This window comes from Pyrgilauda ruficollis, unplaced genomic scaffold, assembly GCF_017590135.1.
Source record: "Pyrgilauda ruficollis isolate IOZ18807 unplaced genomic scaffold, ASM1759013v1 scaffold59, whole genome shotgun sequence".
In the NCBI taxonomy this organism is placed as follows: domain Eukaryota; kingdom Metazoa; phylum Chordata; class Aves; order Passeriformes; family Passeridae; genus Pyrgilauda; species Pyrgilauda ruficollis.
The window spans coordinates 4,743,325-4,767,056 of record NW_024527599.1 but is presented as its reverse complement, the minus strand read 5'-3'; the positions used below and the strand labels follow the sequence as shown (position 1 = coordinate 4,767,056).

Genomic DNA, 23,732 nt, shown 5'->3' with positions numbered 1-23,732 from the left:
GGCGTGAGGCGGCGCCGGAAGGAGGCGGTGGCGGCAGCGGCGGCGGGAGGATTTGGCGGCAACGGCGGGAGGATTTGGCGGCAGCGGCGGACACGGGACCATGAGCGTGCGGCTGAGCGAGGGGGCCATCGCGGTGAGCGGCTCGGGGTGGGCTGGGATGCACCTGGTCGTGGTCAATGTGGGAAGTGAAAGCCGGGCCTGGGCTCCCGGTCCGGCCCGGTCCCGAGAGGAGAAGAAGGCCCGGAGCGGGGCCTGGTCCCGGGGGCTTGTCCTGGTTCGGCGGTGACGGCCACACCCGCGTCCCTGGCTCTTCTACGGCAGTTCCTCCTCAGCTCCTTGGCTGCAGCCCTTCATGGGTTGAGCCCGATGGTCTCAGCGGTCCGAGCTCGTTGATTCTGTGATTCGGTCCCTGTGGGTGGCGAGGCGTTCCGGGGGCACTTTGCTGAGCGTCTCTTTCGTTTCTGCAGGCCATAATGCAAGGGGAGGAAGTCAGCAAGCCGGTGCTGCAAGTCATCGTGAGTACCGTCCCTTCCCTCCGTGGCTGCCTGTGGGGTCCTGAGTGCGGCCAGACTTTCCTCTGCAGAGAAGCCGGGCAAGGCTGCTCTAATTTTAGTTCTCTTCATTTTGTTCTGCATTACTTGGGCTATTCCGTTAATATTAGTGTTCAAAAAAGCCGAATAGATGAGTCACTGGTTGTTAATTTCAGTTTCAGTTTCTGAAAAGTTTCTGGACAAGCGTGAACTGACAGTCTGTGTTTTTTTTCCTGCAGAATACACGGGCTATTGCCACAGGAACTGGGCCCCCACGGTACCGAGTGCTGATGAGTGATGGGGTGAACACCCTCTCCTGTGAGTATGACAAGCTGCAGTGAGGTTTTTCTAAGTGTGGAGATGCTAAGGGTGATGAAATTCCTGGTCTGGTGACTGGATGCAAAGTGCTGAAATAAATATTGAAGGTGAATGTGGTTTTTCACTGGGCCACAGACTGTGAAGTGTACAACTGCATTTTGTCCTTTAGGTGAAATCTTTGACTTTGGGAACCTTGTGAAATATAAGCAATCAACTTGCTGCTGGATATAATGAAAATAAAGAAACCAGTACATGTAACATTGATTTAAAAGTAATTTAGCTTAATCTTTTTCTTTGATGTACAATCATTGTAGCTATCACTGCACTCTGAAGTGTGGGGAATGAATGCAGCATACTTCATGGTCAGTTTTGGTGACTTCTTAGCAGTTGCACTGTTTTCTTTGTCAAGTTGTAGATCCAGTGCAATGCTTGACTGGCTAGTAAAGGTGTGGCAGCCCCTTTTAAAGCTGGCATTGTGAATTGTTTCAATATTTTCCTTCTGCTCCTGCAGCATTCATGTTGGCAACACAGCTGAACTCCCTGGTGGAAGAGGAACGCTTGTCAGCCCGGTGTATTTGCCAGGTTAACAGATTCATTGTCAACAGCCTGAAAGATGGAAGGTATTTGTGATAATCTTCAAGTTCAGCCCTGCAGAAAGGCAGCTGCACCAGTGGGGGCTCTGTGCTTTGTGACTAAGCAGAGGCCAAGTGCTTTGGGTTGGGATTATCTGACAATACTCAGGCTTTAGGGTGGGAGGGGGAAAGTCCACAGCACCAGTAGCAGAAGAAATAAATTGCAGAATGTGACTCTAGTGGGACCAGATGTATCTGGTACAGTGATTTAGTAATATAAAATTGCCAGTTGCAATACTCAAACTCCAGCTGGAATACTCCAAATACTTGTACAAAGCTTCCTTACATTTTTCTGATGTTGAAAAGAAACAGTCAAGGTATCTTGTTACTTAGGTGTTGTGGAATCTGGTCTTTTGTAAAAATTTGAGGAAATAGGATAGGAGAAAAATTTGAGGGGATGGGATATTGCAAAATTAGAAGGGATCCAGGTGAAACTATAACAGAAAAACTGTGTATATGTCTAGCAGGATATGAACTGAGGTTTGTGTTCTTTTTATTCTGGGGAGAAAACAACATCTTTTGAAGCAGGGAATGAAAATCTGGAATAGTTTAGCTGCTTTTAAAACACAATGGTTTCCCAAGCTATTTCTGGTGCCTGTTCAGGCCTGTCCTTGATGCAGTAATATCAAGTGTCCTTGATATTGTTTCAAGCTTACTTGTCCCTCAAGAGAGGGCTTGACAGTGGAAAGAGTTGACAGTGGGAAGCTTTTGTCTCCCAGATCCTTCATCCAAAGGAATCAGCCTCTTAATGCTTGGTTTTCTCACTGCTGCAGAGGATATCCAGAGATGGGAGATACAGTCTTTATTTGCTGCTTTATTTGCTTTATTTTCTGTTCTGTGTTGTAGGAGAGTGGTGATCCTGATGGATGTAAACGTCCTGCAAACTGCTGATCAGGTTGGTGGACCTATTGGCAATCCACAGCCATACAATGAGGGTGAGTAGCTGTAAGTAAATACTTTTCTGTCAACTCTGAGCCTTTCAGCTTCTCTCTTTCACTTGAAAAAAGCAGTCAGACACATTCAGGGTTTTTTCTTGTGCCTGGAATAGTGATGTCCAGACCTTGAAAATCCTTTTTGTTCACGTCACACAAACTGGGGATGGTTGCTATTTTAATAAATTCTGCCCCATGGCTGAAGCTTGAGTCTCTGCATGGTGTTTGGAGCATCCATCCCTTATGACCTTGGCAGGTTTTTGTTGTAGTGAGTGGTCTCTACCTCGAGTTCCAGTAAGTAAGCGGAAGCGATTTTATGTCTCCTCATAATGAGTAATCAAATAGATTCTAATTTCTCCTGTCTGGAAAGAAACAGGAGGAGGAAGATGGAATAATGATCTGTAAAAGTCTAAGGTGGCATGGAGGGGATGAATAAAGAATGATGAATCTCTCTCTCTCTCTCTTTTCTATGTTCCTTTGATGCTCTTTAGCTCTCATGTTGTCAGGCAGCGGTTGTAAAACAAAGGCTGCACCACACCCCTAAACTGCATAGTTAAATTGAGGAACTTGTGGAGGTAGGTGCCAAAAATTGGCACATGTTCAAAAAGCAATTAGATGTGAAAGAGAAATCCATTAAAGGCTGTTAAACATAACAATACATCCTCTGCATGAATGTTAGGTGCAGGAAGCACTAAAACTTAGATTGTTCCAAGTACATAGTCAAGAGACTGGTATGAAAACAAGGGGAGCACAGAATTCCCTAAGCACCCATTCCTACCATGCCCAGCTGAAAAAGGATTAAGGCAATGGGTGGACCTTAATCTGACCTGCCATGGATCTCTTTGGATTGGTTATGTTGCATAAATAACTGTTCTTCACTTTTGTGTGCTGAGCTTGCAGTTCTCTTGCAAATGGTTTTTTAAATTAAAACATTTTTCCGTCTGAGAACGTTCAAAAGTCTCTTCTGCTCTTCCAGTTCTGATCTTTTAAAAAGGAGGGAGAATAATAAGCACTTAAAGAAAATATTTGAACAGCTCTGTCAGTGATGTATACACAGATAATGGCTGGAATTTAATGGCAAACAGCTCTTCCTGAAGATATTTTTTTTTTGTCCTGAGAGAAGTGGACTAATACATTTTTATTACTTAGGGACCACGCATTAGTGGCAAGAGTTTTCTGTAGGATATTTTGGACAAACAGTGGTGGTAGGTACATTGCTCTTCTGGTTAAAAATCTATTCTGTTCTAAAGGCAAAGACATCTTTCTTCATTAACTTTTTCCAAGGGAATTAAGAGGGGCGTATGTTAAATGAGCCTAAAGAATCCTTTGTTCCTTTGATAGTTACTTAGCTAATTGCTGTTTAAAAAATGTGTTGACATCTCAGATTTTATGGTTTAATCCCACAGTTGCTGTAGAGACCAAGACTTTCAGAATAGCTACTGAGCAGACTGTTTTGTGCCTTTCTCCCATTTCCCTGCTTATGTGATACAAGAGCTTGTGAACTATAGTGTTTTTCAGTTATATTGTTGCTTAGAAACCACTGAGAACGTGGTATCTGACAGAATTGAGCTGAAAATATACCTTTAACTATAAATTCTGGTAAAATTACCATTACTTTGATCAAAGTTGTGTTCTTCATTTGGACTTACAAAAATACTCTGCAGCGAAGGTTTCAAATCTAAACTCTTTTGGAGATATTACAGGTCTGTGGTCATAATATGTGTGGGCTTGCACTAGGTAAAAGATGCCAAAAAAGATGTGATGTGTGTTTCATTTTAACACTGATCTTATTCTGACGACTTCATACCCTTTTATTTGATACTAAATAAGGTTTCTGATACAGAAGATGGTAATAGTTTAGATTAGGTAAGCTTAACCCAGCCTTGCTGCTCTGCAAGCTGCAAGATTTGTCATGAAGGCCTTGATGAAATGGCAGAGATGTATATTTCAGGTTGCATATTTTCTAAGTTCCATATATATATATATAAAGAAATTGTATTTTTGGGGGACACTCAGCTAATGCAAAATGAGCATCTTAAATGTACTTCATGGTTTCTGGTACAGAAAAAAACAGTTCTGGTATTTTAAAAATGTATCTTTTAGCCCTACTTTTGGTTTTCCCTGAAATACAGATCTCAGACTGCCAGACCTAGGATTAAGGAATATTCTTTCTCAGACTGTAATAGCACAGTGGGACCCAGGGGGGTGAGAAGCTGGCTTTTGGCCACTTTACATGGGAGCAGTAGGTGGTTAATCTGCCTAACAAGGAAGCTGGAGACACAATCTTCTTATTACAAATCATAAAAACTTTTCAGGCAGCCTCTCATAATAGTATTGAAAATTAAGACTGAGCAGTTTAGTTCTTGTTGAAGACTGGATGGTTGTGTTATTACTGTCGTTAATCTCATTCAAATTACTCTGATGCTGGACTTTCTTTTCACTATGACAATGACTTGCTACTTATGTTTAACTTCTGTCATTAATCTTTCCATGGTGAAATGTTTATGTACTTACACATTCACTTGAACTCCTTCCTCTTGCCCTTCTCACTGCTGTGATTTAGGGGTGTGTTGTTTCAAAGTGCATTTTTTTCCCTTCTCTCCCTTCCCTGCTGCTCGGTTCTGGGGCAGGTCTTGTGTCATGGCACTGTGGCAAAACCTCTTGGTGACAAATTATTGGAAGCTGAGGGTTCCTGTTACACAGTTATTGCCTTTGAGTGGGCTGTGGGGTAGCTGCAGGCAAAGGTCTTGGGTTTGCCTAATCTACCACATACAGCAGAAATGGGAGCAGGTATTTCAGCTGCTTTTTTCACCTCCTGCTAATAAAAACTAACAGCAAAAACCAGGCAGCCTCCTCGGTTTTCTGAGCACTTTAAGTGATCTGTAGGCCACCAGCCACCAAAAATCACAGTTTAGGAGTCCCTAGGCTCTGCAAGCGAGAAAATTGGAGAGATATTTCTGCTACTTCTGTATTTGAACACATGCACAGATGTGTGAATTTATTCTTACTCTGTTGAGAAACACTCGGCTGTGGGTAGGCAGCCATTAAAATGTGAATTTGTGTTTCATAACGCACACGTGTTCCAATGGATGTGGTGGTCTTTGGTTTGCTTTTCAGTGGAGTTTTTTTTTTTAATCACAAATTCCTACAGAAAGAAACATATTTGGAACAAAAGTAATAAGGAAACCTCTTGCTGCTTCATACCCACATTCTGTTCTTCCTGAATATTCCTCCCCTGACCAGACATATTTTTCTCTTAATGCATCTTGTTGGGTTTTTTCCACCTTCCCTTGCACAAAATGAATTTGGGTGTGGAGTGCTGACCCTCTGAGCACCTGAGGCCACGGAGCAAGGGGGAGACCTGGCTCCTCCATCTAGTGGAACCTGCAGTAAATACACATTTTGCAGTTTGACGTCACGCTGTTGCCAGGGAGACTGTCACCAGTTCACCGGTGTGACTCTACTGCGGCAACTTAGAGATTGAGGTTTGTGCAAGGACCTGGATTTTGGATTAAAAATAACCAGAGGGTTACCTCTGGAGACTCTACCACATCAGGCAACACCTCACTGGGATCTCCTTGTGTTGCTTCTGCTCCTTTCCTGTAGTTTGGTGCCATCCCTCTGTCCTGGGATTCTCTGCTTTTGTTCCTTGTGGTGCTCTACAGGCTTGGTCTGACCTCCTTTTCCACTTTCTCTGAGCATCTTCCTCCTCACATCCCAAATCATGAGGTTTTTTCCTACTCAGGCCTAGGTCTCCCTCCAAAGCAAGCCCTTAAAGATTAGCTGTGTCCAAAAGGACAAAAAAGTTGGATATTTTCTCATCGAGAGACCAATTATATTGTAAAGGAATTCAAATTTTTGAATGGTAAATTAGTCTTTTAATGGACTTTTACTTTAGATATGCCTGTCTGCTCTTTGCCTTGTAATTTATCATTAATTTAGAGCAAGTAAAAGTCCTGAAATCTAAAAAAATGGACACTGTTCTTACTATGTCATCACTTTGCTCCCTAAGCAATTTACTGCTGTGTGCCAAGAGAGGCCCTGGTGAATTCTGAAGTGATGACTCCATCACCTCCACATTAAACATCTTCATATTTCAGAAATAAAATGCAGCAGCTGTTTTCTTTGTCTTGGGTTAACTTCAGATTTGACTTTACCCAGTGGATTTTTGGCCCTTTCTGAGTGATGAGACAGAATTCTCTACAGTTTTTTTTTTATCATAGCTGTTAGGTAGGAGCAGAAACTACCTGTCAGAGCAATAGCAGCTGATAAACACTGAAAAGTTGTCAAGATTACTTCAGGGCTGTCCTTTTAAATCACCATCAGCCCTGAATTCTTTCCAAGTAGAAAGCAGTTGCTTGAGGAAAGAGATCTGACTGGAATTCCTTCATGGTAATGTTCAACAGATAGCTGGCTGCTCCTGTGTCTCAAATACCTGGATTTTAGCATGGTCTCTGTGGGTTTAATTATTTAATTTTATTTTGCATGCAAGTCTTATTTCCTAAAAGGGTACTTTTAAATAATGTGCTCCCTGCTCTATGGTCTCCTTCCATTTTAATTACCAGGGCAAGGGCAACGTCCTGCAGCTCCAGCAGGAAACCCAGCAGCCAGCAAACCACAGCAGCAAAATGGCAATTTGTCTGGAGCAGGTAAGAGTCATCCTGGGCAGGAATTCTGATGTGTGATCAGTAAGAAACTACAGCTTCAGTTTAAATAAAATCCTTTGTTTAGTGGTGCACAAAAAACTCTCCATTGAGGAGTAACCCATAGCTTGACTAGGTGAATTCTCTCAAGAGAACTGGTTATAAGAGAGGGGAAAATTTGTCCCTTTTTTTTCCCCAAGGGGAAAAAAAGCCCAAAAATCCCGACTTTATTCAGTTTACACTGCATTCTTGAAACAGTGCTCTGTGGACACCCAAATTAGGCTGCAGTTTGGAGCTGGCCACCAACTGTGTGTGTTACCAGTGCTGAGATAGAGGCCAAACATTTTAGGCAATACACTGAAATTATTTGATAGTACATCAAGAAATGTGTTTTTTGATCAAGATTTCAGTGAGATACTGGAAGATGCAGTCAATTTAAATGTCAGCCTGTAGACTTTTTTGTTTTTTTAGCTAAAAAGTTGTCAATCCTAATTCTTGGTGCTGCTTTAACTTGTCTGTATTCTTTACCCCTGTGTTTAGGAAGGATTTTTAAATAGTAAAATTTTGACATTTGCTTAGAAACTTGCAGCAGAAAACAAGCTTCTCCTTCCTTGCTTGAAGCTGATCACAAGAGGTTTTTTGCATATACATTGACAAGTTTGAGGTTAGAATTAGCAGTATCACTTTATGTCAAGAAACTGTTTGTGGGGTGTTTTTCCTTAGTTGTTCCCCCAAGTGGTGTCTTGATCTAACACTTCCCATCCCTGGAAGTGTTCAGGGCTGGCTTGGATGGGGTTCTGGGTGAGGTTGTGGAAGGTGTCCCTGTATCCTTGGCAGGGGGTTGGAGTGAGTCCCTTCCAACCCAAACCACCCTGTAATTCTGTTATTTTAGAGAATTTACTGCTCAACAGTTGTTTGCCACTTAAACTGTGTTCAAGTGGTTGACTCTGGACACATCTCCACTTAAGTGCAAGCACTCTAAAAGGTCTGAGAGTGTCTCTTCTGCAGCATTTTGCAGCCTAGAAAACACTTGTGACCAAGAGCAGAAACGATGCAACAAGCTCCAAGCCCCTCTGTGGTGCCCACATGGCACAGGGACCTCTGGTGTTCCCTGGAACTTTGCCTGTGTGGCTCCCCATGCCGTGGTGGGAAAGTTCTGCGCCCTGAGTTGGTTTTAACCTGATTTTTGTGTGTGAGGCTGAAATCCTCTGTGCTCTGTTGTGGTTTTTGGAAGGTCCTGCTGCTCCCAAGTACCACGCTCCCTCCAACCAGTTTGGAAAAGCAAGTGCTCCCAGTGGCCTGAAGACACCTGGGGGGTCTCAGATCAAAGTGGTGCCAATTGCCAGCTTGAATCCATACCAGTCCAAGTGAGTTCTTGTGGTTTGCCAGGCCTTGTTCATCTCACAGGCATGGAGGAACAATAGCTTTGTTTTGATTTTCTATGTGTGAGTCTCTGTCAAATAATTCATTGAGTTCTTTGGACTTTATTGGTTAAGTTCAAACAAACCAACCCAACAACCACAAAACCACCCAGAGAAACAAGCAGAAAACCTTCCCTAGAAACACTGCTGGGCTTTGTTTTGTTTTTATGGGGTTTTGTTTTGTTGTTGTTGTTTTGGGTTTTTGTTTAGGGTTTTGTTTTCTGATATTTTTTTCTGTGGCGAAGGGTGTTGTTTGTTGTTTTTTTTTTTATCTTTTTTAATTGCATCAACACTCTTACCAATCTGAGATTTGCCTTGCCATTGTCTTGGTGCAGCTGCCCTGCTGAGCTTGATAGGTTTTTAATATTTTAGTTGAGAATCGATTGACTTGTCTGGGCTTTTTTTTTTCCTAAAGCAACCTCCTTTTTGGTAACTTAATGACAAAACAGCTCAGTAAGCTATTCACTTCAGCTACTGAGCTGTTGAAAAGCATGAGGATGTAATTATTTAGTGAATGACATTTTTAAGTTATGCAAACTGATTTGATTACCCAAGTTAAATGCGAATCCTATAATTGAGCTCTTGAGTTCTGGCGTGGCTTTTCAGAGCAGGCAAACTGCTGTGTGAGAAATGTACCCTAGAAGAGTAAAAGATTTGAGGCCTGCTTCTGTGCAGAAGGATTGTTCACTATTATTATCATACTGGATGCTTTATGGCTGCTTTGTTGCCTTCTCTACAACTTTCTGTCTTTAATGGTCTAGGCCATTAAAACAGAAAGCAAAGAGTTGCCGAGGTGCAGTGGGAAGATTCTGGCTTTTAAATAGTCACATTCCAGTTCCAAAGGTTTGCCAAGTCAATCTCTTCTTTAAAAAGATGGAAAGAGATGCAGAGCAGTGATTTCTTGAATGATTTCAGGTGGACCATTTGTGCTCGTGTTACCCAAAAAGGTCAGATCCGCACGTGGAGCAACTCTCGTGGGGAAGGAAAGCTTTTTTCCATAGAGCTGGTTGATGAAAGTGTAAGTGTCATATGTTGAGACAAAGATAATGTATGCCAGATGCTGATGAACCTTTCATAAAGACAGAATAGAGGAAATAAAGTGCATTTTTCGGAAATGATTTTTTTTTATTACAACTGAAACTTGTATCCCTGCATTCATTAAGTTGCACATCAACGTGCCAGTTTTTATCCAGAATGAAGTCTTAAATGTGCAGCATTGCTGATTATTTTTCATCAAAGTCTATAGTGTGTGACTGGATTTTTGCAGCTTCAAAATAGAGTTGTTTATGCAAACTGACAATCTAATACTGAGGGTTGTGGTGGTTTCCTGTAGATTGAGAGTGACATCTCCTCCTGGCTGAGCTACACCTTACAAAACAGGGAGTGAGAGGAGCGTTACCTCCAAGTTACAAGCTTTCAATTTTCATGAGGAAATTGGAGTACAAATTATTGTAACACTGAGAAATTTCCTCTGTGGTTTGTTTGGGGAATGGTATCTGGTTAATCTAACTGAACTTGCAGTTTGTCAAACCTCTTATCAAATTACAGCCTTCTGTCGTGAAAACAAACAAGATTCTGCTAGATTATATTGAGTGTAAAATGTGAGGTTAATAATGTAGCATGTTGTCACCAGGCATTTGTTTTCCCTGCAGTGTCTATATTCTTTTTTTTTTTTTTAAACAGTGTTTATATCTAGTGAGGGTATAATTGTTATTAATTCTTACTTATAGACATATCTGAGTGGGAGCCATCACAATATACTGTGTGCTAACTTGCGGAGCTGTGGGGTATATTTGAATTTTATTTCATCACTGCCAGTTTTACTGGCATTTTCAGAGGTGTCTCTATGATGGATGCAGTTCTTATGCCTTTTATTCTGAAGCTGTAGATGTACTAATGAGACTTGAATATGAGGTTTGATTGTCAGGTGTAGAATATGTCATTTTAGCTCTAGCTACAGATGTGAAGAGAATGTTGTTTGTTTCTCACACGCCTGGAGCTACCCTGGCAGACCCCACTCTCTCTGCAGGACTGCTACCACTTAACGTTGCAAAGATTTTTTTTTTTTTTTAAATCTTTTTCCATGCCAAATTTCGCTTCTGACCAGCTCCCCTATTTTCCTGCAGGGTGAGATTAGAGCTACTGCATTCAACGATCAAGCAGACAAGTTCTTTCCACTCATTGAATTGAACAAGGTATGGTAGCTTTGTGCTTTCTTAGACTGACAGGAGCTGGAAAAGAGGAATTTGAGCCTAGCAAGGATTTTTAAAGGTGAACACAATCTATTTTCCCTGACTACTGATAATATCCCCTGTTTCATTGCTTTCTCCTGTAGGTATATTATTTTACCAAAGGCAATTTGAAGACTGCTAACAAGCAATATACAGCTGTTAAGAATGACTATGAGATTACATTCACTAATGAGACTTCAGTTGTGCCCTGTGATGATGCCCAGCATCTTCCATCTGTTCAGTTTGATTTTGTATCCATCTCTGACTTGGAGAACACGCCCAAAGACTCGATTGTTGGTCAGTCAAAGTAGAAAAATGGCCAATTCTAAAGCTTTGAAGTTTGGTTTTTGTGTCCTGAATTCTGGGCAGGTAGTGAGCATAGGATGCTTCGAGTGTTGTGATCTCTTAATTGAAATCATCCAGTGATGGTTGCCATTAAAAATTTCTCAGGCAATTTTCCTGTTAAGATGATTTTGCCTGTTTTCTAACAATATATAACAGTTATTTTTCAAACTTGTGCTTCAAACTGAAGACAGTAGGTGATAGTTGTTTATTGTACTGTTGTTGCTGTTTTCCACAGAAAAAGGCTGAAAGAAAAAATGCCCTTGCTCAGCATGTGTGCATTTCATACCTTCTGTGGTCTTGCTTTCTTTCACTATCTAATTATCTCTGTAGTGATTTTGGCATAATTCATTGCATCCAAGTCCAAGTTGCATGACTGTTTTGGCTTGCTTTATGAAGTATTGGGGGTTTGTTTTTCTGTAATTCGTTGGGCAGAGTACTCCGGAAAAATCAGAGGCTTGGGTGGGGGCGAGGGTTCTCAGGTTTCAGAGGCACAAGATGCCTGTGATTCAGAGACATTCAGCTGGGAATTTTAAAGGTAGATGGGTAATATTAAAAGTGGTGTATTTTTAGGGACTGCACAGGGGATTGCTTTAGCTCTTACCACCTGAGCATGCAGACTTGTTAAAGTTGCAACTTATAATTGCAGAGTTGTGTGGAGGCACGAGCCAGTTGTTTCATTGTGTTACAGTGACTTTGAAGGCTCTTGCTTGTGGTTTAGCAGCAAGTGTGTTACATGATCAGGACCGAAGTCCTTTGACAGAATGTGATGGGAAAAGATAGTACAATGCCTTGATCTCTCTAATGTGGTGAGGCTTGCATTCATGAATATCTTAATGACTGCGTCAACAAAATTAAAGCGCTGAAGAGTTCTGTAGTGGAACATTCCTACCATAATACACTTAATTTCCATATCAGATTTCATTTCAATAGGGAGCTGGGGTACAAGGTAAAAACCTGACAGTAGGTTTGAATTCTTCTCTTGTGATCTTGTGTTCTCCAATTGTGACCCTTGAGTAACTCTAAATTGTAACTGTTTCTCAGATGTAATTGGAATTTGCAAGAGCTACGAAGATGTCACTAAAATTATAGTGAAAGCTAACAATAGAGAGGTTTCAAAGAGGAACGTGCATCTGATGGATACATCAGGGAAACTGGTGACAGCTACACTGTGGGGAAATGAGGTATGTGCTCTCTTACCTGCTCTTAACAAAGCTTCCTTGGTGTAGGGCGAGGAAGTGCTGTTGTCACCTGAGGTGGGCACAGCACTGGCTCAGTCCTGGGTGTTCAAGGATCAGGGGCCGAGAGAAGGTGAAAGACTGTCTGGTTGCATTCAGGTGTGATGTTCTTAACCTTTCTCTGACAAACTGCTGACATGATCTGACTAATGTGTTCTGAGCAACTGCAGACATTATGTCTCAAGCCAAAATACTGAAAGTAACGGGCTCCTGGTTTAGGAGAGGGTGTGGGCTGCAGTTTGATGATGGAAATGCCTGGTGGCTATGGCTGTCTCAAATGAGATGAATTTTATTTGTAGGGTGGGATACATGTTACCCCTAATGAGCAGGTTGAGAGGCTCTGTCTCAGACTGGGAGTTTAAAGCATCAGAGCCTTGGAAGTGAAAGTTTGAATAGTTTGAATAGCAGTGAACTGTTTCCTTATCTTTTTAACAGGCTGCTTTGTTTTCCACTGTTGTTATAGATACTTAGGGATTTATGTGCCAGTCTATAAAATGGGAGTGATCCTGCCAGCTTGACAGTGATGCTTTATGGCTAAATGATCAAGTGCACTGATACTGTAGGTACCTAAACACCATTAACCATCTGCTGATACAGATGAAGTAAACTGAAGTTCAGTATTGCAAAGCCTTAAGATTGAACTAGGTTATAATAGGAGAGACTACTGGTATACAATTCCTGGTATAACATTTGCAAAAGAGATCAGGGTCTGCATTTTGCAAAGTTAAATCTGTTTGCTTGCTTGTAGAATAGAAATATCAATAAGCTTTGAGGGGGAGTGATGTATGGCTTGCAGCTGGCACAGTTAGGGTTAGAATCTGGATGCCCTTTACAGCAGTCACTGCCATGACTGCTGGGATGTGTTTTCTGTTCTTTTTGCATCTCATGGGTACAGTAAGTACTGCTGCAACTCCAGCTCATTTGTTATCTTTAAGTACATGATCCTCCCCTTGCTTGCTGAGTGGTGTAGGGTCCATAAAATCTATACCTTTCAAACCCTTTCTCATGCCATGAGGTTCTTTGTTAGTGTCAGACTACTCAGGTGATGGCAGTTGAACAGCATTAGAGCAGCTTTATGACATAAAAAACAGAAGATGGAAAGTTGAGTAAAAATGTTTGGTCAGCATAGCTGCACTTTTGTGTAAGTGGTAGTAAGATGGACATGATTGGCTCAGTGAAGCTGAGTGAGTTGTTTCATCTCCTGAGGAGTCTGATATGAACAATTAATTTTGTTTGCATTCCCATAACACATTTCCCTTCCTAAAATCCTGCTGTAGAGCTGCTGACAGAGGGGACCAGTCTTTTTTAACAAACCCGTGGTGTGATTTAAGGATTCTCTGGTTCCCCAAGAAACAGGGTGTTAGAATTGCACAGAAAATTGTCACCTACCTTTGCTTAAACTCCTAATGACACCATTCAAACTCTTACCTTTCAGATACACTGGGGCAGTTTGATTCAGGCTTGGTCTCTTGTCATGATCTGTGAATTATGACCACAAGTTCAGTGCCTTTCCTGTAACATGCTGCTGCTGCTCTCTGGTTTTTCACACATGCAGGCTGAACAGTTTGATGGTTCCAGACAACCTGTGATTGCCATCAAAGGAGCCCGAGTCTCTGACTTTGGTGGCAGAAGCCTGTCTGTCCTGTCCTCCAGTACAGTTGTCATCAACCCTGATAGCCCAGAGGCTTTCAAGCTCCGAGGATGGTAGGAGTGTGTTTATGCTGCTTTGTTTCAACCTCCTTCAGAGTATTAGTATTAGTTTTATTTTGTTTCTCTGTACTTGAGCAGTGTGTGTAGCACTGAGGAAAGGTGGCAGAGGCTATGGCTTCCAGGGCTGCAGAAGCTTCTCTGGCTTGCAAGCCCTAGAGCCTGGAAGGCTGTTCTTCTTAAGTTGTTCTACTCAAAAAACTTTTAATTCCATGACAGACCTTGAAAAATTGAAATCGGGGTAGTGCATGCTGACCCAAAGCCTTGGAAGGCAGCATGAAATCAGGCTTGACCAGCTCTACTTTCTGAGGCTTGATCTGAGAGAATGGTGGTTTTTTTCCACAGGCTTTTCCATTGTGTGGGATCTGATACACACTCAGTTAATGTGGAGGGACTGTTTGACATCTCTCAGTGTCTAGTTCTTGCCAGATATTTTTCAGATAGCAAAATAACTCTTTTATTGTCAGCAAAACAAAGCGATTTCATTGTTGCTTCTCCTGTAAGTAGTTGTTAAATTGTCTGTTGTAGGTATGAATGTGGTGAGATGTGGTGTGTTTGTGTGTGAAGAGGGTTAAGTGCCAACAACATCAGACTTGTGAATCCTGAGTCTTCAGATTCCAGTTACATCACCCAAATGTGGATGAAATAAATGGCATCCTCCATTTGTCATTGAGCTCTCCCATACTTCAGAGGCTTGTTGCAGATAAAATTGATTGTGGGTCTGAGCTATTACTGTCACGCTTTAATTAAGCTCAATCTTTGAGCCTCGTTGGTGTGTTTGTGAAATCACAAAGCCCATCACAACGGGAAAGCAGTGCAACCTTTTGCTGAAGAGCTGTGCTTTCTGATTTTAACAGAGGAAGCATAATCTTTTCAATGCTCTTTGCTTTTTCTTTCGAAGCTGCTGCGAAGATAATGGTACCATGTAATTTAATTTTAATTATGGAAATATCTTGATGCCCTTAAATCTTGTTATCTGCCTGCCTCTAAGAAGTGTGCAGTGCGTGGTTTGACCACTAGCTGGCAAACAAATTGCAGTTATATAGAACAAAGCTGTCCTCCTTTTGTGGGTTTATAAAATACTGTGCTAATTAAGTCAGACTATTAACTTATTCTGAAATGCTATTTTTGTTTGCAATATACACATATTACTGTAATTGTTTCGTTTGCAATCATTGATAAAAAATCCCTCATGTATGGAGCACATGAAAATAAACGTAAGCTTTTGATAAGTCTGTGTGGTCTGCTCTCCAAAAATAGAAGTGCCTCTCTGTGGTTGCAGGTTTGACTCCGAGGGGCAGCTTCTGGAATGTGCCTCCATCTCTGATGTGAGGGGTGGGCCAGCAGCTGGAGCAAATACCAATTGGAAAACTTTGTTTGAAGCCAAGTCTGAGAACTTGGGACAAGGAGATAAGGTAAGGCATGGCCACTCAGTACAAGCTTTGTGTATTGGGGAGAAAATGAAAAGCAAGGCTTTGTGCAGGTATTCTTCTTATTGAAGTAGTCCAAGTGTTGAGCAGTAGGTGTTTACTGTCTTGGAATTTATGCTATTAATTAATATTACTGTTTTTTCAAATAAATCCAAGCTTGTTGCTGATGTTGCAACATGATACCTTGTTTGCAAGAGGATTCTAAGCCTCGTGTGGAGGATGTTTTTACCCCAAAGATGTTCAGAGAGACAGCACAGAGTGTTCTAGGAGAAACAGGTGCATTAGGAGGAAGTGGTTTTCAAGGGTGCACACTTGGTCAATAGAAAAGCTGGTAATAAACCCCAGGTCCTTGGCTTTTCATTCCAGAAGCCTCTCTATGCTTATTGTTTTTTGTTGTGGGGTTCTTTTGGGTTTTATTTTGCTTAGTTTTTTTGTTTGGTTGTTTCGTTTTGTGGGCTGTTTTGTTTTGTTTTTTTTTTTTTCTCAGACTTAAGTGCTAATATGTTTGGGATACACAAGAGCTTCTATCCATGGTATAAAAACCTTTAAAATCATAGAATGGTTTGGATTGGAAGGGACCTTAAAGATCACCTCTTTCCAAACCCTTTATCATGGGCAGTGATGCCACCCCTTAGATAAGGTTGCTCAGAGTCCCATCCAGCCTGGCTCTGAACTCTTTCACTTTACCTGTAATTCAGCTATTTTCTGTGACAATTTTTGCCCATGCTTCTTAAGCAACCTCTATTTTTCTGCTGAAAGACTTGACCGTGGTCTTAAACCATTATGATGATTATTTTAGTGTGGTGAGTGGGTATTTTGTTCTGTAGGCTATAGTTTAATCAAATGCTTATCTGTAACACTACACAATAGGCTTTCTGTTTTTTGTATTGGTTCCTGAAAGAAGCGTAGGAAAGTGCAGAATCTTAATCCTGTGAAAAAGTGCAGATTTGAACAGACACAATGGAGAATCAAATATGCTTTATCTAAAGAAGACCCAGCAATTGGAGTTTCCTGCAATGGAAACACAAAATAATCTTGCTGTAGGGGCTTTATTAACATAATGGAAGCCTAAAAATTATTGCAACAGAGGGGTTGATTTACAGTTTCCCAGTAATCCATAGCTGTTAAGCTTTCTAATCCTAAATATCCAAGTATGGTTGCCTTGCTTTTGTAGTTAATTCAGAATGGGGAAAACATTGAGTATTTTGAGGCTAATGTTGCACACTCACTCTCCCAGGCAGATTATTTTAGCTGTGTGGGCACAATTGTACATCTGCGCAAAGAGAACTGCATGTACCAGGCATGTCCCTCTCAGGATTGCAACAAGAAAGTGATAGACCAGCAGAACGGACTTTACCGCTGCGAGAAGTGTGACCGCGAATTCCCCAACTTCAAGTACCGCCTGATGCTCCTGGTGAGTACCCGGATCGCATTTCAGGGCGTTTCCTGCCACGTTCCCAGCACAATCCAAGCGGGAAATCTTTCGAGGGAACCGAGTCGGTGCTGTTTGTCTGTCTGTCTGTCTGTGCTGCCTGTGAGTTACAGGGTGCTTAGCTGCTTTGTGTGCTGTACCTGAGTGAGGGATGTTGCATTGAGCTGATTAGCAGTTTGTTTTCCTAGTGCTCCAATTAAAAGCTTTTCTCTTTGCCAAAAAGTTGCTGCTAGCTCAGTTGGTTCTGGTTTCCAAGTGTACTATGCAGTGCAGAATACAGATGGCCTCCGCCTCTTCAGTAGTGAAGATAAACTGAAGTAAAATGGCATTTCTGGAGAGCAGTAATTGCACTTTTACAGCTGCTACCTATATTTAGTACAGGGTTTTTTTTTTTTTTTTTGGTAGGTATTGTTCTGCCTCGTGCTTTAATGGAGTCTGCTTTAGAAAGTTGTCTGGGGATTATTATTGTGATGCCCACTTACACCATAGGCATTGAACTTTCTCCTGTTTTACATTATAAATTAGAGTTGTACCTGCTTCTTAGAAGTGCTCTGCCAGGTGGGCATGCAGAGAGAAGGGAACTATCCCTGCAGCCTCCTTAAAACATAAACTGCTTCTGAATAATTATCAGATAACTTCTAGGAATACATGAACTGCTTTACATAGCAGAGTCATTCTTGTAGAATATAAAGAGGATGCTGAGGGTACACTCAAGGCCTTCAGAGCAGTGTCTCCCATTTCCTCATTCCTAATTGTCAGAGCAGCCAGGAAATGCATGTAAGGCTGGAAATTGTTTTAGATTGGTTTAGTTAAAAGATCGATCTTTTAATTGATCTTTTAACTTTTAACTATCTTTGAATGTTTTGATAGTTTCCTCGTAACACAACGTAATGTTACATGAATTTATGCTCAAGTACTCAGGTATGTGCAAAGTAAATTCACTTTGCAGAGTTGCTGCTGCTCCCCTTGGTGGTTGTTGTTCTGGGATACCTGTTCCTGCTCGTGGCTCTTCAGTGGCAGCAGGACACAGCTGAGCATCCATCAGTGTTGTGCTGCTGTGATCTTGTTGGCCTTTCCCTGTGGTTCAATCTGCTACCAGTGTTAACTTGTGTTAAGTTATGGACATTCTGTGGAGCTTAAAAAAGGTAGGAAGTCACTGCTTTCCACCCACAGTGATGGAAAGGACACACAGGTCAAGCCCTGAGAGTTACTGGAAATTTAAAACTCTCTATAGCTTTGAGATATTTTTTTCTTTTGTGTTGTCTTCTTTCTGGAGGAAAAGGCAACTGGATGAAATAAGCTTTTGGGTTTTGTTGTTGTATTCTAGGTGACCATTGCAGACTGTCTGGAGTATCAGTGGGTGACTTGTTTTCAAGACACAGCAGAATTCATTCTTGGCCAAAATGCAGCTTTCCTGGGAGAACTGAAGGAAAAGGTCAGTCAATTAGCTTGTTGTATTTTTACTGTTTGCCTTGAAGTTGAACTATGTTTCATTCATCTTGTATTGGGCTGCCCTCAGATTTCTTGGGTTGGTTTGTTTTTTGTTTTTTTTTAATCCTTCTGGTAAGGAAGTATTCTTGTAGTGTTTTGAAAGCAGCTCTGGAAAGATGTAAGGTTTGTGTGGAGCACCAGTGCTGATCCACCAGAGATCATGGTCTGATATTTGTGTATGAATGGACAGCAAATGTGGCAAAGGCATTGGGGCATGTTCATGTACTTGCTGTGGGAAATTAACACCATTGAAAATACATAAAATAATGCCATGTGAAAGAAAGGGATGTTGTGTTTCATTTGTCAAGGATTTGATTTGCCCTTTCTCTGGGTGATAGGCCAGCTCAGCTCAGCCCAAGGTTGTCCTCCAGATGTTGGCCTTCAGTATCTTTTACAAGTTCACAAATCATTGCTTCTCCCTAGCCTGAAGTTCTTGGCAGGGACTTGTTTACTCTCCTCAGGATTATTTTCCACGGGCCATCTGCCTGAAGAACAGAGATTTGCCTGCTTTCCCCCATAGTTTGCTCCCACAGTCAGTCTGTCTACCCCTGAGCTCTTTTGGCTGCTGAAAGCTGCAGATCAGCCTGTCCTCATCACCTGGACCTGGAGAGGCAGCTGCTCACTCCAGGGTTGTGCCACAGCCTTTGGGGGACTGACAGCTTTAACAGTGTTGGCTCCTGTTGAAAACACAGCCTGTTTTATCATTGTACCTAGATTGGAAGAATCTGAAAAAAAAACATCCTAGTTTAGCAACGAATGCTGACAACATTACCCCTAATGTGTTCCAAAAATTTGTTTACAAAATCAAAAAGTTCTAGAACACTTTGTATGTATCTTTGTTAAGTAGGCAGGAAGCTTTTTGGACTGATGTGTGTGAGCCCACTTTTGAAGGCTCTTTTTTTTCCCCCACCAAATATCATCAGAATTTTGTGGGTCTCACAACAACTACAATTTGTAAAACAGGTCATTGGCAGAGAGCTGAAGTGATCTTTCTGTGCAGATTAGAACAATTTTAAGGTTGTAAGTCATTAGACACTTAACAGGCAGTATTAGCTTCCCTTTTGTCACTCTGTGCTTTTCTGCTGCCTTTGTCTTTCTTCCAACCAAAATAATCTTTTCCTGATTTTTTTTTTTAACTTGTGTACTGTATAAAAACTGTGTGGCTTTGTTTTGTTTGTAAATGATGATGTGGAATGCATGATAAGTTCTTGAATTGCATATGAGCCTTGCTGTGCTCCCAGGCTAAGGCTGGTTGATTCCAGGGCTCCACAGATATCCCAGTTGTTGGTTAACCCATTGCTTGGCTGTGGGAGGGAAATGAAGCAGGAGGGATTGTTGAGGCTGTTGCCTTGAGACACTGTTGTAGACCTCTGTTTCTGCAAAGCAGGGCTATTTTTCCTGTAATATAGAATGATTTTTGGAAATTTTCTGCACTCTGGCTGTCAGAGGTGAAGGGTACAAAGGTTGTGGTTCTGGGATGCTGAGTTTTTGTGGTATTACAAAGGCTGGCCACCTCTGTTCTGTAGCAAGATATCTAGCTGGGGGGATTCTAATTAGATGTGCTTGCACTTTTGCATTTCCATTTTCAGACATTCTTAACCTGTCAATATTTTCTTTCTTCAGCCATGCTTAATCTCTGCTAGAGTTTAAACAAAATTTCTTAGTCGCTTTTAATGCTGAAGAGATCTGGGTGGGGAAGGAGAGACAGCAGATCCTATGTACCAGTACAAACATGTAATGTCTTTTGAAGAGCTGCCTAATGGAAATGGCTGAGGATAGAAAATGGAACATAATATGGAGTGAGCCCTTGAGCAGGAATGCTTTGTGTTCCAGGAGAAATTGGTTTTGATTTGACACTTTTATGAGCCTTTAAAAATGGTACTCGATGCATTTGCAGTAAGCTTTTCTTAGTGGTTTTTCTCTGATAGAGCTGATGCAGTGTCTTGTGAAGTTGGTGGGAGTCTTTTCAGTGCTCACAGTATGGATGGAGTTCATGTACAGCCCGTGACCACGCTAAGCACAGATACATGTGCAAGGTTTTTCATCTGCCTCTTGCCTGTGCTTGTTAGATACCAAAGGAGGTAATGTGGGGTAGCAGTGACTGCTATGCTGAGGGCATTTTCAACTCACTAATGGTTAGCACAGTTTGTGACAGAGCTGCAGAGAGGAGCTAAATGCTTTATTAAGCGAGTTTTCTTATCCTCTAATCCATAAGATGGCCAAAGGAAGGGGTTTTAATATTCAGGAGGGATATGCCTAAATTCTGTAATCTGTGAACCTAGCTGCTCCTGTGCACCTCCATTTGTTGTGCTTTTCTAAACCCTAGGAGAATCACTGTGTAGTGTAAAATAGTGCTGCACACAGTGAAAAACAGCAGATGTAACACTTGGAATGTGAGTGGAACTGGGGTGGATTCAATTCCAGATCAGATGCTCTGTCTGCTGCTGGAGTGACTGATCAAGTCAAGTGCATCTGGTAGATAAATGCATTAATAATTACTTGTCAGTATCATCAGGGAGATGCAGGATTTTTTTTTGAATGTCAGCAAAGGTTTTTACTACTCATATTTTTATAAAAATAAACTTTTTTTTTCACAGTCTCCACGACTTGCCTGCTCCTTTTCTAGTGTTTTGACAAATTGTCTATTATAAACGATGATGATGATGATGTTTAGTGTTCATATGGTAATTAGAAGCAGCTTATGTTATAAATATGACACAGTCTTCTCATGGTTATTAAAGCACGTTCAAAACATGGATCTGATTTTTTTATAGAACATTCTCTTAAATAGGCCTGTGTCAGGAAGGGAAGGATACATGCAGCTTTGATGGATAAGCAGAAAACCAGAATGCCTAATAAGGCAATTAATAAGGAAATAGTTAACTCTGTCAGTGTTTGTGATCACAGCACAACACCAGAATTAGCCAGATTGGCAGCTCCTGAAGATTTGTAGTATTTTTGTTCCTTATACCTGGTTGCAGATTCAGTGCAGTTGTATGTTCCTTTGTTTAAGCAGCTAAAGAGTTGTCACCTTGTTATTTTAAAAACCTTTGAGTTATGGGTTTGGCATCTAAAATATGATGATAGAAGACTCGGCTCTGCCTGTGTGGGCCAGGTAGTTCCAGTGTTTTGCCAACCTCCCCAAAAGCTGAGCTGTTCCCAAAGTTCATGGCACTAGTGGGAGCCTGGAGTGTCTGCAGCTGATCCCTGTCTTTGTCCTTCCCTCAGAACGAGCAGGCTTTTGAAGAAGTGTTCCAAAATGCAAACTTCAACACCTATGAGTTCAGGATCCGGGTGAAACTGGAGACTTACAACGTAAGTGTTGCCCAAAAGGCAAATAATGTAACTTGTGGCTTTTGTAGTTCAGCTTGTCTCCATAGGAGGTGGCTTCCTCCTCTTATGTTTGTGGGGAGAGGTTTCCCTTGCTCACAGAGAACAGAAGATTCCAAAGATCACACAAATACTGTCAGTCTTGAGCACTGAAGGAGGGATCCTTGCTGCTCCCTCTCAGGCTCATCAGGAGTGGCTGGTTTCACATGGAAACAACATACCAGCTCTGGGAGTCGTGTTGGCACTCCCAGCTAACCCAGATAGCGTGAGCAGTAAGTTACTGGGGCAGAAGGATGTTGGAACCAAGTGCCTGGAGTGCTTCATGTTCTTTTACATACTAGAATTTCTCTTTTGCAGGATGAATCTCGTATTAAGGCCACAGCAATGGACGTCAAACCCGTGAACTACAGAGAATACAGCAAGAGGTTGATTGCCAACATCAGGAGAAATGCTCAGCTGGGATGAGGAGGCCAGTGCTGGCTGCTTGAGCCTGGAATTTCCAGGAAAAACTCAATAGATAACGTTGCATTGACATTTTCCCCACCTCGTGTGTGACAATTGGGCATTAGTTACACCCAGTGTAGTGGGCTGAGTGATTTGATGCATTTCTCTGGAGATGTGCCCTGGGAGGTAAGAGTGCACTCTGATGGCCACGACTTTGTAGCCTGTTGTGGTCTGTTAAACTCTGACAGAGCTGAAGAGGAATCTCTAGACAGATTGCCAAGGTCTTTAGACAAACCACTCAGAATGTCTGAAGTAACTTTGCTCTCTTCCTATATGTAAAGCTGAATTATATAACCATTCTGTCTTCTTTGCAAGGGAGTAGTGACAACCTTGACACTTTGACTTGTTCAGCAGAGGGCAGGAGGAGCAGTGTCATAGAGCTTTCAGATCTGGACAAAAGAGAACAAGTCTATTAGTACAAGTTAGTTCCCTTCCATAGAATTCAAAGGCTTTCACTTTCCACAGGTGCCATCCATGCAGTTGTTAATGCTTGGAATGGCAATATGGTAGAATTATTAATCAAAGACATATCTCTTATATCTGAAGAATATCCTTCCTTCAGGGTTTAATAGACTGAGTCAGATGGGTCTGATATTAATCAAAATTGTCTCTTCTGAGGAAGGCAGATAAGCATTGACTCTCCATCCCCCAGGGAAATCCAGGCAACTACAAAGCATTGCTTTAGTTTTCTCTTCAATTAATACTATGGATTTCTGACTGATTTTTTTTTTTTTTTTGGCTAATAGTTTCTGCCTATACATGTTTTGTATGTTTGTATGTTGAGTTTCTTTGGTTTTATTTGTAAAGATGTTAATCAGAAAGAGGTCTTTAAGTGGGGGGTGCTTTGTTTCAATAAACACTGTTTAATTCCTGTGTAGTGAATTTTGCTTTCTTTGAACACCAAAGACTTCTCATTACTGGAAAGCAATTAATTAGCTTTCATAATAAGCATTCACTTGGGGGAGATGTTACCTTATTACAAACTCTAAGGTTAGACTGAAGAATGGAGACTTCCTTGCCTGATGTTAACAGCATGGAAATGCAGTGATATTTTCACCATTTCTGTGCCTGAGAATGCTGATGAGCTGGCACTTCTGGGATTTTTATTGACGTTTACACAGCAGTCTAAAACTAACCAGGCTTTGAGATTTGTTCAGACATAGAGCTAGTACAGAAAACAGTAATTATGCTACTGGGCTTTTCAGTCAGCAGAGCATGCTAGCTCTGTGTGCTCCTAATCACATTAATTATGTGTTCCCTGGCTGCAGCTCACAGCTTGGCATTTGCTGCACAGCTCCAAGCATCCAGGCAATGCTGCAATGGGGCTCTGGTGGCAGAAGTGAGATTTATTTATTTATTTTGCTCCATAGAGCACAGTTTCTTAGTGTATTCATTTGGTGCCCTTTATTCCCTGTGATTTCCTGTTTGTCATCTCAAGTCTTGGTGTTTAAGTACTGTAAATGTCATTTCCATTGATGGACATGAAACACATTATTCTGGGCCCATTAATTGCAAGCACAACCTCTTCTTTTTTGGAGTCTGAGGATCATG

At 41.5% G+C, this 23,732-nt stretch overlaps 1 protein-coding gene across 1 annotated transcript; it reads left to right on the top strand.

Moving 5' to 3' along the window:
* Window positions 1-21: 21 nt before the first annotated feature.
* On the top strand, window positions 22-23,052 carry RPA1 (replication protein A1). Its single transcript, XM_041482800.1, has 17 exons — window positions 22-133; window positions 468-515; window positions 770-848; window positions 1,360-1,468; window positions 2,327-2,415; window positions 6,978-7,061; window positions 8,290-8,422; window positions 9,392-9,494; window positions 10,603-10,671; window positions 10,812-11,004; window positions 12,094-12,233; window positions 13,843-13,991; window positions 15,277-15,409; window positions 16,662-16,838; window positions 18,184-18,291; window positions 21,576-21,662; window positions 22,035-23,052. Exons 1-17 carry the CDS (start codon window positions 101-103, stop codon window positions 22,140-22,142), a joined length of 1,842 nt encoding a protein of 613 aa, XP_041338734.1. The 5' UTR covers window positions 22-100; the 3' UTR covers window positions 22,143-23,052.
* Window positions 23,053-23,732: the final 680 nt, after the last annotated feature.